The 16592-nt window shown below is 39.1% G+C and overlaps 1 protein-coding gene across 3 annotated transcripts in view; it reads right to left on the bottom strand.

Annotated features, from left to right (window-relative positions):
• The window catches only part of FIG4 (FIG4 phosphoinositide 5-phosphatase), a 134860-nt gene that overhangs the window by 61530 nt on the left and 56738 nt on the right, over positions 1 to 16592 (bottom strand). For all 3 annotated transcript variants that reach the window (NM_001114624.2, XM_063811944.1, XM_016954680.3), the window contains 2 exons: positions 3252 to 3385; positions 1427 to 1543 (listed from right to left, as the gene is read on the bottom strand). In NM_001114624.2, coding sequence (NP_001108096.1) covers positions 1427 to 1543; positions 3252 to 3385 — 251 coding nt within the window. The remainder of the gene's footprint in view (positions 1 to 1426; positions 1544 to 3251; positions 3386 to 16592) is intronic.

Genomic DNA, 16592 nt, shown 5'->3' with positions numbered 1-16592 from the left:
CTGTTTGGTCTCTATACACATGAATAATAATTGTAGGGCATCTTTCTAATAAAATCTTCCAAGCCTTAGCCTTCCCAACTCAACATTAGGATTCTCTACCTCCCCCAGCTTTTACTCATGGAGGCTTTGTTGTATTTCTTTGGTTGGTTTTGTAGATTTCCTTTTAGAGACTACTTATTTTCTCCATGTGCAATGAATACATAGGAATATGTTTTGTTATGAAATACTATAGATGATGTTAATATTTTAATTATTTAAAAGAAGGTGCTGTGCAGAAAAGAGTTAACCTAACAGGCCTAACTGCTATCCTTAGAAAGTCCTGCTTATAAGGTTGGCCCTTGGCCAATGTCTGGCAACTTAAATTTCAGGAGGGTTTCCACCATTCCCAGAACTGATAAGAGTGACTCACTGTGTTGAAAAGGTTTGTAGAGATAATATGGTTTTTCCTGAATACCTTCTTTCCCTCTGGAAGTCAAGAATTTTGGTATATGCCAGGCAGAGGCTGCCTATGTGACCAGCCTCCAGTAAAAAAACAGAGTCTCCAACATGCTTCCTTGGCTGGCAACATTTCACCCATGCTTCACAACCTGTTTCTTGGGGAATTAAGTGTGTTCTATGCAACTCCACTGAGGAGAAGACTCTGGAAGCCTGTGCCTGGTTTCCTCTGGACTTTGCCCCTTTTGCCTTTTCCCTTTGTTAATGTCATTTTATATCCTTTCACCATAATAAATTATAGCCAGAATACAATAGGCAGAGTCCTTTCAGTTCTCCTAGTGAATCACTGAAATCTGGGACTAGTCTTGGGGGACCCCTGTCATGGGTACCCTAAAATTCAAACAATAAACAAGTGCAAACAATGCAAACTATAACAAAGGGATTACTTCCAAAGACATATACACTAGTAGTTAGTTCTTTTTTGTTGTCTTATGATTGTAGTTAACTACATTAACTGAAAATAAAATGCCATAAATACATAGTATTGGTTTCTTAAAAGATAAAGCATAAATCCTTGATCTGAAGAAGCTCCCAAAATAGTAATAAAAGATTTGTGAGTGAATAACTATAATACAATAATACTATTTTTATAAAAATGTTAGTATGTAATCTATAAGAAAAAAATGTCTGTTTCTATTCAATACTGAAAAATAGTTCACTGTTGAAAATTTTACTTACAGAAATATTTTATGTAACATTTGTTCTATGAAGCAAGAGATGCAGATCCCATGGCTTACATCTCAAGGTATGTAGGTAACCACCAAAGGAATTCCCATGCCCCAGTGAACATTCAGCACTCAGTCATGTGAGCAGTGTGCCTCCCCGCAGGACTAAATTCATCCAATTTCCAAGTAGTACAAACTGCTGTATTTAGAATACCCATAAGAGCAAAAATCATCATTTATTATAAGTTTTAAAATACCATACATACTTTTCATCTGGCCGCAAAATGCTACAGTAAGAATCAGGGCGGTTTACAAAGAAACCTGTTTTCTTCACCACACTTTCTGCAATCACATTTAGTCGATCAAGAACATTACACAGCTTGCTGAGGAGAGAAGGAAGAATGAGAAAAGTGAGAAGCCAAGTTTTAATATATATTTATCCTTATATCTAAAGCCAGTAAAGTCTATAGCAATGATATTTAAAGACGTAATTTTTAAAATCTCTTGGCTGGTACTTGATAGAAACATGTAACAATGTCTAGAATATAATGTGTACTCAGTAACCAGCAACATTTGATGTGAAAGACACAAAAGACCTGCAACTTAATATCAAATATTGGTGATCCTTAATCTTGGCATATAACATCCCTGCCTGAGCTTTCTCCAAAACCTTTCACTCCTCAAGAGTTGTCAAGTCAATATACATTCATAAAACGGTTGTGAAAAGAGCACCATGCACAGTGCAGGTGGCAGAGAAGAAAAAACTGGAAAATAATATGAATGGCAGCTGGGTGCAGTGGCTCACGCCTGTAATCCCAGCACTTTGGGAGGCCAATGCAGGTGGATCACTTAAGGTCAGGAGTTCGAGACCAGACTGGCCAACATGGTGAAACCCCATCTCCACTAAAAATATAAACAATTAGCAGGGCGTGGTGGAGGGTGCCTGTAGTCCCAGCTACTTGGATGGCTAAGGCAGGAGAATGGCGTGAACCCGGGAGGTGGAGTTTGCAGTGAGCCGAGATTGCGCCACTGCACTCCAGCCTGGGCAACAGAGTGAGACTCCATCTCAAAAAACAAAAACAGAAACAAAAACAACAACAACAACAACAACAAAAAATTAGCCAGGCACGGTGGCGCATGACTGCAGTCCCAGCTACTCAGGAGGCTGAGACAGGAGAATCGCTTGAACCCGGGAGGCAGAGTCTGCAATAAGCTGAGATCATACCACTGCACTCAAGCCTGGGCAACAGAGCAAGACTATGTTTGAAAAATGATAATAAAAAAAATAATATGAATGGCAATAACTCGTAACCAAACTTATACTCTGAGAAAGTGTGTGTGTATCTAACTGTATAAAATGACTCAGAAAAAAGTACAATAAGTACAAAATGATATAGTAACATCTTAAAAAATAAGACCTTAAGTAAACCTACAGCTTGTATGATTCTGTAGTAAGTGAACAAAAAGACAATGCAAGATTTAACAAAAGTAAGTTCCTTAGAAGAGATGAGTTTTGAATCAGATCTTGAAAGACAAAAGAGAGGTGGGAAAGCATCCCAGGGAGGGTGAAGAAGAGGAATGGAGGCTTAGGATGGGACTTTGGCTGCCACATTTGTGGCAGAGCATGAAAATTCAGTTTTCTGGAAGAGAACAGCCCTTGGGATAAATAAAAAGTGGTCACATTCTGAAGCCAACCAGATGACGAGCCTTTGACATTACACTAAGGAGTTTGGATCTACTATATACAGTCAGGAATTATCACAGGTTCATCCACGAGTGACATCTGAGAAAGTGTTTAAATAGTGAGACAGAATGATATAGAAAAAAGCAAAACTAATGCCTTTAAGGAACAGTTGCAGAGATGTTCTGAAATGACTAAATATTTCAAACAATTTGCAAATGGTATATATGATAGGCAAAAAGAAAAAAAAATGTTTGGTTAGTTTCTTGATGCACTCAAAACAGCCCCTCAACAGGTTCATGAAGGAAATTAACAGGGTAACATTTACTTTACCACAGAGGTCAGCTTCCTGTTATTTCTCATTACAAGAAAAGGAAACGATCATAGCCAGACAGATGAGTATCATTCACCTTTTGGTATACTTGGCCATGTCCCAGGGAATATAAACAATAGTGTGCTCAGGAGGCAAAAATTGGTTGAGATAGGTCACAGCAGCAACAAGTTCTTCACTCAGAATTCTTTCATGCTTTCTTTTCTCTCGTTCCTTTATCAAAAATTAAACATTTTCAGTGTTCTAATTTCCTTAAATCAGAGGAACAGGCTCAACATGTTTACTTTTAAGCTAAGCTAAGACAAAAAAATCCAAGTCTTAAATATACTAAAATGAAACCTAGCTACAATAATCAGAAATAATAAGAACACAAAGAAATAAATGCTCCATTGGATTAAAGTGAACAGCTAATGAACTTTGAAGATTCTAGGAGATCAGATTTCTTCCTGGTACTCTCCCTGCACCCTGAGAAACCCAGCTTACCCCACATGGGCCATGGCCCACACACTCCACACCTGACTCTGACAGAGGAGATCCCTCCCAAGGACCAGAAGAACGGAGCCCCCAACTTTAGCCAGCTGGAGGCCAGAAAGAAATCAACTAGTCTGGATGAACAATTCCCAAACTAGCACAGCAGAAAGCAGCTTCTCAGCCTTCACAGGACTTCATAAATTAGACTTGCAAATACTCTGTGAGATAACCAAGACAGGCATTTCTTTTTCTTTTTACACTGTGGTTGAATGAATTGAGGTTGAGAGGCATTCACGGAACTAAACCTTGCCTTCTGCCTCCTTGCCTGGGGCATCTCTTTAGTTAGACACTGCACTGCTTCTCATTCAAGAGAAGCTAGTACTTTACTGTACAGTTCTGTGGTTGGAATGGTGACTCTGCCACTCACTAGCCATGTGACCTTGGGCAATGTTCTCAATTTCCCTAGGCCTCCATTTTTTCATCTATAAAATAGGGTAAAAACTATCTTCCTTACAACATCAATGTGAGACTTAAATGAGATAGAGCATGGTGAGTTTTTTTTTCTTTTTTTTTTCTTAATACTTTAAGTTATGGGATACATGTGCAGAACGTGCAAGTTTGTTACATAGGTATACACGTGCCGTGGTGGTTTCCTGCATCCATCAGCCCAATATCTACATTAGGTAGTTCTCCTAATGCTATCCCTCCCCTAGCCCCCAACCCCCGACAGGCCCCAGTGTGTGATGTTTCCCTCCCTGTGTCCATGTGTTCTCATCGTTCAACTCCCACTTATAAGTGAGAACATGCGGTGTTTGGTTTTCTGTTCCTGTGTTAGTTTGCTGAGAGTGATGGTTTCCAGCTTCATCCATGTCCCTGCAAAGGACATGAACTCATCCTTTTTTATGGCTGCATAGTATTCCATGGTGTATACGTACCACATTTTCTTTATCCAGTCCATCACTGATGGGCAGTTGGGTTGGTTTCAAGTCTTTGCTATTGTGAATAGTGCTGCAATAAACGTGTGCATGTGTCTTTATAGTAGCATGATTTCTAATCCTTTGAGTATATACCCAGTAATGGGATTGCTGGGTCAAATGGTATTTCTGGTTCTAGATCCTTGAGGAATCACCACACTGTCTTCCACAATGGTTGAACTAATTTACACTCCCACCAACAGTGTAAAAGCGTTCCTACTTCTCCATGTCCTCTCCAGCATCTGTTTTTTCCTGACTTAAATAATCGCCATTCTAACTGGCGTGAGATGGTATCTCATTGTGGTTTTGATTTGCATTTTTCTAATGACCAGTGATGATGAGCCTTTTTTCATATGTTTGTTGGCCACATATAAATGTCTCCTTTTGAGAAGTGTCTGTTCATATCCTTCGCCTACTTTTTGATGGGGTATTTTCTTGTAAGTTTGTTTAAGTTCCTTGTAGATTCTGGATAGTAGCCCTTTGTGAGATGGAGAGATTGCAACAATTTTCTCCCATGCTATAGGCTGCCTGTTTACTCTGATGATAGTTTCTTTTACTGTGCAGAAGCTCTTTAGTTTAATCAGATCCCATTTGTCAATTTTGGCTTTTGTTGCCATTGCTTTTGGTGTTTTAGTCATGAAGTCTTTGCCTATGCCTATGTCCTGAATAGTATTGCCTAGGTTTTCTTCTAGGGCTTTTTTGGTTTTAGGTCTTACATTTAAGTGTTTAATCCATCTGGAGTTAATTTTTATATAAGGTGCAAGGAAAGGATCCAGTTTCTGTTTTCTGCATATGGCTAGCCAGTTTTCCCAGCACCATTTATTAAATAAGGAATCCTCTCCCCATTACTTGCTTTTGTCAAGTTTGTCAAAGATCAGATGGTTGTAGATGTGTGGTGTCATTTCTGAGGCCTCTGTTCTGTTCCATTGGTCTATATATGTGTTTTGGTACCAGTACCATGCTGTTTTGGTTACTGTAGCCTTGTAGTATAGTTTGAAGTCAGGTAGCATGATGCCTACAGCTTTGTTCTTTTTGCTTAGGATTGTCTTGGCTATACGGGCTCTTTTTTGGTTCCATATGAAATTTAAAGTTTTTTCTAATTCTGTGAAGAAAGTCAATGGTAGCTTGATGGGGATAGCACTGAATCTATAAATTACTTTGGGCAGTATGGCCATTTTCACAATATTGATTCTTCCTATCAATGAGCATGGAATGTTTTTCCATCTGTTTGTGTCCTCTCTTATTTCAATGGGCAGTGGTTTGTAGTTCTCCTTGAAGAGGTCCTTCATATCCCTTTTAAGTTGTATTTTTAAGTTATTTTATTCTCTTTGTAGCAATTCTGAATGGGAGTTCATTCATGATTTGACTCTCTGTCTGTTATTGGTGTATAGGAATGCTTGTGATTTTTGCACATTGATTTTGTATCCTGAGACTTTGCTGAAGTTGCTTATCAGCTTAAGGAGTTTTTGGGCTGAGATGATGGGGTTTTCTAAATATACAATCATGTCCTCTGCAAACAGAGACAATTTGACTTCCTCTCTTCCTATCTGAATACCCCTTATTTCTTTCTCTTGCCTGATTGTTCTGGCCAGAACTTCCCATACCATGTTGAAGAGGAGTGGTGAGAGAGGGCATCCTTGTCTTGTGCTGATTTTCAAAGGGAATGCTTCCAGCTTTTGCCCATTCAGTATGCTATTGGCTGTGGGTTTGTTATAAATAGCTCTTATTATTTTGAGATATGTTCCATCAATACCTAGTTGAGAGTTTTTAGCATGAATGGGTGTTCAATTTTATTGCAGGCCTTTTCTGCATCTGTTGAGATAATCATGTAGTTTTTGTCATTGGTTCTGGTTATGTGATGGATTATGTTTATTGATTTGCGTATGTTGAACCAGCCTTGCATCCCAAGGATGAAGCTGACTTGATCATAGTGGAAGAGCAAATAAATTCAAAAGCTAGCAGAAAACAAGAAATAACTAAGATCAGAGCAGAACTGAAGGAGATACAGACATAAAAAACCCTTCAAAAAATCAATGAATCCAGGAGCTGCTTTTTTGAAAAGACTAACAAAATAGACTGTTAGCCAGACTAATAAAGAAAAAAAGAGGGGGAGGAGCCAAGATGGCCGAATAGGAACAGCTCCGGTCTACAGCTCCCAGCGTGAGCGACGCAGAAGACGGGTGATTTCTGCATTTCCATCGGAGGAACGCAGTTCCTCACCAGCAATGGAACAAAGCTGGACGGAGAATGACTTTGATGAGTTGAGAGAAGAAAGCTTCAGACGATCAAACTACTCCAAGCTACAGGAGGAAATTCAAACCAAACACAAAGAAGTTGAAAACTTTGAAAAAAATTTAGACGAATGTATAACTAGAATAACCAATACAAAGAAGTGCTTAAAGGAGCTGACGGAGCTGAAAGCCAAGGCTCGAGAACTACGTGAAGAATGCAGAAGCCTCAGGAGCCGATGCGATCAACTGGAAGAAAGGGTATCAGTGATGGAAGATGAAATGAATGAAATGAAGCGAGAAGGGAAGTTTAGAGAAAAAAGAATAAAAAGAAACGAACAAAGCCTCCAAGAAATATGGAACTATGTGAAAAGACCAAATCTGCATCTGATTGGTGTACCTGAAAGTGATGGGGAGAATGGAACCAAGTTGGAAAACACTCTGCAGGATATTATCCAGGAGAACTTCCCCAATCTAGCAAGGCAGGCCAACATTCAGATTCAGGAAATACAGAGAACGCCACAAAGATACTCCTCGAGAAGAGCAACTCCAAGACACATAATTGTCAGATTCACCAAAGTTGAAATGAAGGAAAAAGTGTTAAGGGCAGCCAGAGAGAAAGGTCGGGTTACCCACAAAGGGAAGCCCATCAGACTAACAGTGGATCTCTCGGCAGAAACTCTACAAGCCAGAAGAGAGTGGGGGCCAATATTCAACATTCTTAAAGAAAAGAATTTTCAACCCAGAATTTCATATCCAGCCAAACTAAGCTTCGTAAAGGAGAAATAAAATACTTTACAGACAAGCAAATGCTGAGAGATTTTGTCACCACCAGGCCTGCCCTAAAAGAGCTCCAGAAGGAAGCACTAAACATGGAAAGGAACAACCGGCACCAGCCACTGCAAAATCATGTCAAAATGTAAAGACCATCGAGACTAGGAAGAAACTGCATCAACTAACGAGCAAAATAACCAACTAACATCATAATGACAGGATCAAATTCACACATAACAATATTAACGTTAAATGTAAATGGACTAAATGCTCCAAGTAAAAGACACAGACTGGCAAATTGGATAAAGAGTCAAGACCCATCAGTGTGCTGTATTCAGGAGACCCATCTCACGTGCGGAGACACACATAGGCTCAAAATAAAAGGATGGAGGAAGATCTACCAAGCAAATGGAAAACAAAAAAAGGCAGGGGTTGCATTCCTAGTCTCTGATAAAACAGACTTTAAACCAACAAAGATCAAAAGAGACAAAGGAGGCCATTACATAATGGTAAAGGGATCAATTCAACAAGAAGAGCTAACTATCCTAAACATATATGCACCCAATACAGGAGCACCCAGATTCATTAAGCAAGTCCTGAGTGACCTACAAAGAGACTTTGACTCCCACACAATAATAATGGGAAACTTCAACACCCCACTGTCAACATTAGACAGATCAACGAGACAGAAAGTTAACAAGGATACCCAGGAATTGAACTCAGCTCTGAACCAAGCGGACCTAAAAGACATCTACAGAACTCTCCACCCCAAATCAACAGAATATACATTTTTTTCAGCACCATACCACACCTATTCCAAAATTGACCACATAGGTGGAAGTAAAGCTCTCCTCAGCAAATGTAAAAGAACAGAAATTATAACAAGCTGTCTCTCAGACCACAGTGCAATCAAACTAGAACTCAGGATTAAGAAACTCACTCAAAACCGCTCAACTACATGGAAACCGAACAACCTGCTCCTGAATGACTACTGGGTACATAACGAAATGAAAGCAGAAATAAAGATGTTCTTTGAAACCAACGAGAACAAAGACACAACATACCAGAATCTCTGGGACACATTCAAAGCAGTGTGCAGAGTGAAATTTATAGCACTAAATGCCCACAACAGAAAGCAGGAAAGATCCAAAATTGACACCCTAACATCACAATTAAAAGAACTAGAAAAGCAAGAGCAAACACATTTAAAAGCTAGCAGAAGGCAAGAAATAACTAAAATCAGAGCAGAACTGAAGGAAATAGAGACACAAAAAACCCTTCAAAAAATTAATGAATCCAGGAGCTGGTTTTTTGAAAGGATCAACAAAATTGATAGACTGCTAGCAAGACTAATAAAGAAAAAAGAGAGAAGAATCAAATAGATGCAATAAAAAATGATAAAGGAGATGTCACCACCGATCCCACAGAAATACAAACTACCATCAGAGAATACTACAAACACCTCTACGCAAATAAAACTAGAAAATCTAGAAGAAATGGATAAATTCCTCGACACATACACCCTCCCAAGACTAAACCAGGAAGAAGTTGCATCTCTGAATAGACCAATAACAGGATCTGAAATTGTGGCAATAATCAATAGCTTACCAACAAAAAAGAGTCCAGGACCAGATGGATTCACAGCTGAATTCTACCAGAGGTACAAGGATGAACTGGTACCATTCCTTCTGAAACTATTCCAATCAATAGAAAAAGAGGGAATCCTCCCTAACTCATTTTATGAGGCCAGCATCATCCTGATACCAAAGCTGGGCAGAGACACAACCAAAAAAGAGAATTTTAGACCAATATCCTTCATGAACATTGATGCAAAAATCCTCAATAAAATACTGGCAAACTGAATCCAGCAACATATCAAAAAGCTTATCCACCATGATCAAGTGGGCTTCATCCCTGGGATGCAAGGCTGGTTCAATATACGCAAATCAATAAATGTAATCCAGCATATAAACAGAACCAAAGACAAAAACCACATGATTATCTCAATAGATGCAGAAAAGGCCTTTGACAAAATTCAACAACCCTTCATGCTAAAAACTCTCAATAAATTAGGTATTGATGGGACGTATCTCAAAATAATAAGAGCTATCTGTGTCAAACCCACAGCCAATATCGTACTGAATGGGCAAAAACTGGAAGCATTCCCTTTGAAAACTGGCACAAGACAGGGATGCCCTCTCTCACCACTCCTATTCAACATAGTGTTGGAAGTTCTGGCCAGGGCAATCAGGCAGTAGAAGGAAATAAAGGGTATTCAATTCGGAAAAGAGGAAGTCAAATTGTCCCTGTTTGCAGATGACATGACTGTATATCTAGAAAACCCTATTGTCTCAGCTCAAAATCTCCTTAAGCTGATAAGCAACTTCAGCAAAGTCTCAGGATACAAAATCAATGTGCAAAAATCACAAGCATTCTTATACATCAATAACAGACAGAGAGCCAAATCATGAGTGAACTCCCATTCACAATTGCTTCGAAGAGAATAAAATACCTAGGAATCCAACTTACAAGGGATGTGAAGGACCTCTTCAAGGAGAACTACAAACCACTGCTCAAGGAAATAAAAGAGGACACAAACAAATGGAAGAACATTCCATGCTCATGGGTAGGAAGAATCAATATCGTGAAAATGGCCTTATTGCCCAAGGTAATTTATAGATTCAATGCCATCCCCATCAAGCTACCAATGACTTTCTTCACAGAATTGGAAAAAACTACTTTAAAGTTCATATGGAACCAAAAAAGAGCCCGCATCGCCAAGTCAATCCTAAGCCAAAAGAACAAAGCTGGAGCATCATGCTACCTGACTTCAAACTATACTACAAGGCTACAGTAACCAAAACAGCATGGTACTGGTACCAAAACAGAGATATAGATCAATGGAACAGAACAGAGCCCTCAGAAATAACACCGCATCGTCTACGGCCATACCACCCTGAACGCGCCGGATCTCGTCTGATCTCAGAAGCTAAGCAGGGTCGGGTCTGGTTAGTACTTGGATGGGAGAAATAACACCGCATATCTACAACTATCTGATCTTTGACAAACCTGAGAAAAACAAGCAATGGGGAAAGGATTCCCTATTTAATAAATGGTGCTGGGAAAACTGGCTAGCCATATGTAGAAAGCTGAAAATGGATACCTTCCTTACACCTTATACAAAAATTAATTCAAGATGGATTAAAGACTTAAACATTAGACCTAAAACCATAAAAACCCTAGAAGAAAACCTAGGCATTACCATTCAGGACATAGGCATGGGCAAGGACTTCATGTCTAGAACACCAAAAGCAATGGCAACAAAAGCCAAAATTGACAAATGGGATCTAATTAAACTAAAGAGCTTCTGCACAGCAAAAGAAAGTACCATCAGAGTGAACAGGCAACCTACAAAATGGGAGAAATTCTTCGCAACCTACTCATCTGACAAAGGGCTAATATCTAGAATCTACAATGAACTCAAACAAATTTACAAGAAAAAAACAAACAACCCATCAAAAAGTGGGCAAAGGATATGAACAGACACTTCTCAAAAGAAGACATTTATGCAGCCAACAGACACATGAAAAAATGCTCATCATCACCGGCCATCAGAGAAATGCAAATCAAAACCACAATGAGATACCATCTCACACCAGTTAGAATGGCAATCATTAAAAAGTCAGGAAACGACAGGTGCTGGAGAGGATGTGGAGAAATAGGAACACTTTTACACTGTTGGCGGGACTGTAAACTAGTTCAACCATTGTGGAAGTCACTGTGGCAATTCCTCAGGGATCTAGAACTAGAAATACCATTTCACCCAGCCATCCCATTACTGGGTATATACCCAAAGGACTATAAATCATGCTGCTATAAAGACACATGCACACGTATGTTTATTGCGGCACTATTCACGATAGCAAAGACTTGGAACCAACCCAAATGTCCAACAGTGATAGACTGGATTAAGAAAATGTGGCACATATACACCATGGAATACAATGCAGCCATAAAAAATGATGAATTCATGTCCTTTGTAGGGACATGGATGAAATTGGAAATCATCATTCTCAGTAAACTATTGCAAGGACAAAAAACCAAACACCGAATGTTCTCACTCATAGGTGGGAATTGAACAATGAGAACACATGGACACAGGAAGGGGAACATCACACTCTGGGGACTGTTGTGGGGTGGGGGGAGTGGGGAGGGATAGCATTAGGAGATATACCTAATGCTAAATGACGAGTTAATGGGTGCAGCACACCAGCATAGCACATGTATACATATGTAACTAACGGGCACATTGTGCACACGTACCCTAAAACTTAAAGTATAATAATAATAAAAAAAAAGAAAAAAAATACTTAAAAAAAAAGAAAAAAGAGAGAAGAATCAAATAGACACAATAAAAAATGTTAAAGAGTAGATCATCACTGATCCCACAGAAATACAAAATACCACCAGAGATTACTATAAACACCTCTATGCAAATAAACTAGAAAATCTCGAAGAAATAGATAAATTCCTGCACACATACACCCTCCCAAGACTAAACCAGGAAGAGGTCAAATCCCTGAATAAACCAATAACAAGTTATGAAATTGAGGCAATAGTTAATAGGCTACGAACCAAAAAAAGCCCAGTACCAGACAGATTCACAGCCAAATTCTACCAGAGGTACAAAGAGGAGCTGGTACCATTCCTTCTGAAACTATTCCAAACAACAGAAAAAGAGGGACTCCTCCCTAACTCATTTTATGAGGCCAGCATCATCTTGATACCAAAACCTGGCAGAGACACAACAAAAAAAGAAAATTTCAGGCCAATATCCCTGATGAACATCGAGGCAAAAATCCTCAATAAAATACTGGCAAACCGAATCCAGCAGCAGAGCATGGTGAGTTTTTATAGAACAGCTGGCATATGGGAAGTACCTTATAAAAATTTGCCATTTTCATTATTACCCTGATCAAGCCTTCACTTAGAAACAAAGAAAAACAATTAATTTCACAATAGTGAGACTGAAATGGTGTTAAGGCACTATTGTTGGCATCAAAATTAGATTGTGCTGTTTTCAATCATGGAGATTACTTTTCAATTGTCATGAATTTAATGAGATAACTACTGTAGAAACAAAAAGGGGTAGCTATTGAGCACAGCTGAATACATCAAATGAAATAATCAGATAAGAATTAAGAACAGTGTTAAATCAGTTTAGGATGAAAATAAATTTTGCTTATTTATATATCTGAGAAAATTAAATTATATATCTGAAATTTTTCTCAAAAGCATTTAAAATCAACTAGGGAAACAAAATCTTTTTGAAATGCTTATATCAAATCTGACATTTCGTGGGATGGAGAGGAAATGTTGTTTGAGCAACCTTCGTTATCATCTCTGTGTGAAGAATCTGCTGTATGCATTGTCTGTCCATAGTGGAATAGTGTTAGTGGGTTGTTAGTCAACCTCTTTAGAGCCACAGACCCCTAACAAGTAAAGGAAAACTACTACACAAGTGATTTTGCATAACATTTCTTTTTTCTTTTTTTATAAAGAGACAGGGTCTCACTCTGTCGCCCAGGCTGGAACGCAATGGTGCAATCATAGCTCACTGCATCCTGGAACTCCTGGACTCAAGTGATCCTCCCACTTCAGCCTCCAAGTAGCTGGGACTACAGGTGTGCATCATGCCCAACTAATTGAAAAAAAAATTTTTTGTAGAGACTGCGTCTCCTATGCTGCCCAGGCTGCTCTCAGACTCCTGGCCTCATGCAAGCCTCCCGCCTGTTTCCCAGGTCACTGGGATTATAGGCATGAGCCACCACATCCAGCTGCATATCATTTCAAAGGGTTCCAAGATCCCCCTAACAGCCATGCATGGCCCACAGATTAAAAACTTCTGATGTACAGTTATACTTGATCCTAGGTTGGCCTTCTGTTGATACAGTAGCAGCATTGAAGGCACATGGATTGCTGCAAACTGTCTTTCAACCAGTGCCTCAAACTTTCACAACTGGGAAGAAGTTCGCAACACAGGGTAAAAGAGAAATGAAATCATGAAAAGCATTTCGCTTTATTAACTTCTTCATATGGTGGTAGAATAAAGAGTGAGTATCCCCTAGGTATCATTCTATACACACATGTATTCTTTGGCTCTTTAATCACAATTAATAAGGTCTTCTACCAAGTGGCCTGAATAAACATCTTCTTTAATCCTATGAATAAAACTACTGCTATAAACAACAAAATATTTTCCTATTCCATGAAACAGCAACTTAATCTCCAAACTATTTCTGTAGCTAACTTCTAGTCATTGTCAGGATTTTTATTGCAATAGAACAATAAACAAGTACAACTTTAAAATCCACTGACTGACCTTTAAATATTCAAAAAAATAAATGTACATGTGAGATACCTGGCAAAGAATACATTATGATCACATGTATATGATAGTATTTTTTGAGTGTGCACAATTAATAGAGAATTATTTCAAGCATTGTAGACATGAATCTCCATTTAATGACAGCTTTTCAACCACACTATACGAACTCTGTAAAACATGAACTTATTTTATTTTATTTTATTTTATTTTATTTTATTATTGAGGCAGGGTCGTGCTCTGCCTAAATCCACTAATTTAAATCTAGGTTTCTAAACCAGTAACACTTTATAATTTAACACTTTAGCAATAATTTATTTCCATACTAACAATATCTTATTTTCTATAAATTTACTGGAAAACTGTCCATGAGCATTTTCACTAAAGTTTTCATATTTTAAATTTGCAATTATGTATACTACAGCTACTGTTTAATACTAGGCTGAGGTTAGAGATTATCCACCTTACATTATTCTGAGTTGATATGGAGAGAGATGTGAATATGAAACTTCTGAATTAATATGAACAAATGTCTAGAAAATGATTAATATCTGAATGATTTATTTTACAAAGTCAATCCCTAGTGGGATACAATTACAAAGAGCAACACAGGAAGAAATAAAGCTGACTGCCTCACTGTTTCACTCTTCTCCCCCAACTGCCAGTTTGGGGACATATTCCTCCATACACTTGATTTAAAACACACACACACACACACACACACACACACACACACACACACACACACACAGAGCTCCTTTGAGCCCATGCATGTAGTTATACAGTCCTCTCCTAGGAACTGTCTCTTCCCCACCCCAAGCTTTGCCTCCATCCTGGGTGATATGGTTTGGCTGTGTCCCTACTCAAATCTCATCTTGAATTGTAGCGCCCATAATTCCCACGTGTTGTGGAGGGATCTGGTGGGAGATAACTGAATCATGGGGGTGGTCTCCCCCATACTGTTCTTGTGGTAGTGTATAAGTCTCACGAGAGCTGATGATTTTATAAGGGGTTTCTCTTTTCGCTTGGTTCTCATTCTCTCTTGTCTGCCGCCATGTAACACGTGTCTTTTGCTTTCCGATATGATTGTGAGGCTTCCCCAGCCACGTGGAACCGTGAGTCCATTAAACCTCTTTTTCTTTATAAATTACCCAGGCTCAGGTATGTCTTTATCAGCAGTGTGCAAACAGACTAATACACTGGCTGACTTTCAGTATCTCCACCTCCTTTTCCATTCTAAATCCCCATTCCCACTCTCATATCTTACACCAATTCATTATCACAGGCTGCTCTTTCTTCAACATTTCTTACTCGTGACCTCTTTTATTTCCACACTGCTTGCTTTAAATACCCCACCTCGTGAGGACTGCAATCCACTGACATCTCCACTTTCTCCAGCAGCCTTGTTCTTTAAGCCCTGTCCTTACTTGGCTCAGATTTCATGGACCACTTCGATCACAGTATTGCCAAAATCCAAAATGCCTTTCATCCTGTCTTTTCATGTCACACCTGTCTGGCAAAACTAAATAAACCCAATTATTATTTTACCTGTGCTTATACTCATTCACAAGCCTGCTGGAAGAAGGCAGGCAAGAGCAAAATGGTTCCATTTAAGAAATCATGATCACCAACTTGAAATTGGCTCTTGGTACTTCCTGCAGGTTTCTAGTCAACTTACCCTCCCACGTACAAAAGACTTAAACCTTCTCCACTCCCTTCAAAGCTCCACTCTCAGCAGATGACCATTCCTCCTATCTTAAGGAGAAATTAAAGCCATCAGAATGGAATGTGCATGCTCACAAATACACACATGCCCGAACCCTTACTATTTTCTGTCTCTCCATTAAAATAATTCCAGCCAGGTGCCATGGTTCATGACTGTAATCCCAGCACTTTGGGAGACTGAGGTGGGAGGATTACTTAAGGCCAGGAGTTCAAGGTTGCAGCGAGCTATGATCTTGCCACTGCACTCCAGCCTAGGTGATAGAGCACGACCATGCCTCAAAAATAAAATAACAATTCTACCATGTATGCTTCAGATTTCATCATTTCCTACTTTCTTAAGTACATGAAATCACTGATCATTCCTTTTCTCTCCTGTGTCATACAACTATCCCTTTCACATGTATCCTCCCCATAGGCTTTTAAACATATTGATATGATCTCTTTCAAAAAATAAAAATGCCATCTTTCACTGGGTACTCCTATTGGGGGAAAAGTACAACACTTACTCACTGTTATCCCACACTCGGTCTACTTCAATCAGTGCCCTCCATGATGCTAACACTAATGGACAATCTTTCCATCCTCATCTTACTTGACCCCTCAGCATTTGATGCTGTTGATCATTTACTTCCTTCATTGTGAAACACGCTTTCTCCTGGCATTCCTGACACAGCACTTTCTGGTTTTCTTCCTACTCCTCTGGATGTTTTTTTCTCTGACTCCTTTGGAGATTCAGCCACTCTAAATGGGCATTAAGAGCAGGAGATCCCCAAGACTAGCTCTGAGGTTTTTCCTTCTCACTTTATACTCTCCACATGGGCATCTCATCCATGCCCATGCCTTCAAATGTCATCTGTACACAG

The sequence above is a fragment of the Pan troglodytes genome, chromosome 5 (assembly GCF_028858775.2).
Source record: "Pan troglodytes isolate AG18354 chromosome 5, NHGRI_mPanTro3-v2.0_pri, whole genome shotgun sequence".
In the NCBI taxonomy this organism is placed as follows: Eukaryota; Metazoa; Chordata; class Mammalia; order Primates; family Hominidae; genus Pan; species Pan troglodytes.
The sequence above is the reverse complement of the archived record's forward strand: the minus strand, read 5'-3'. Positions and strand labels throughout refer to the sequence as shown.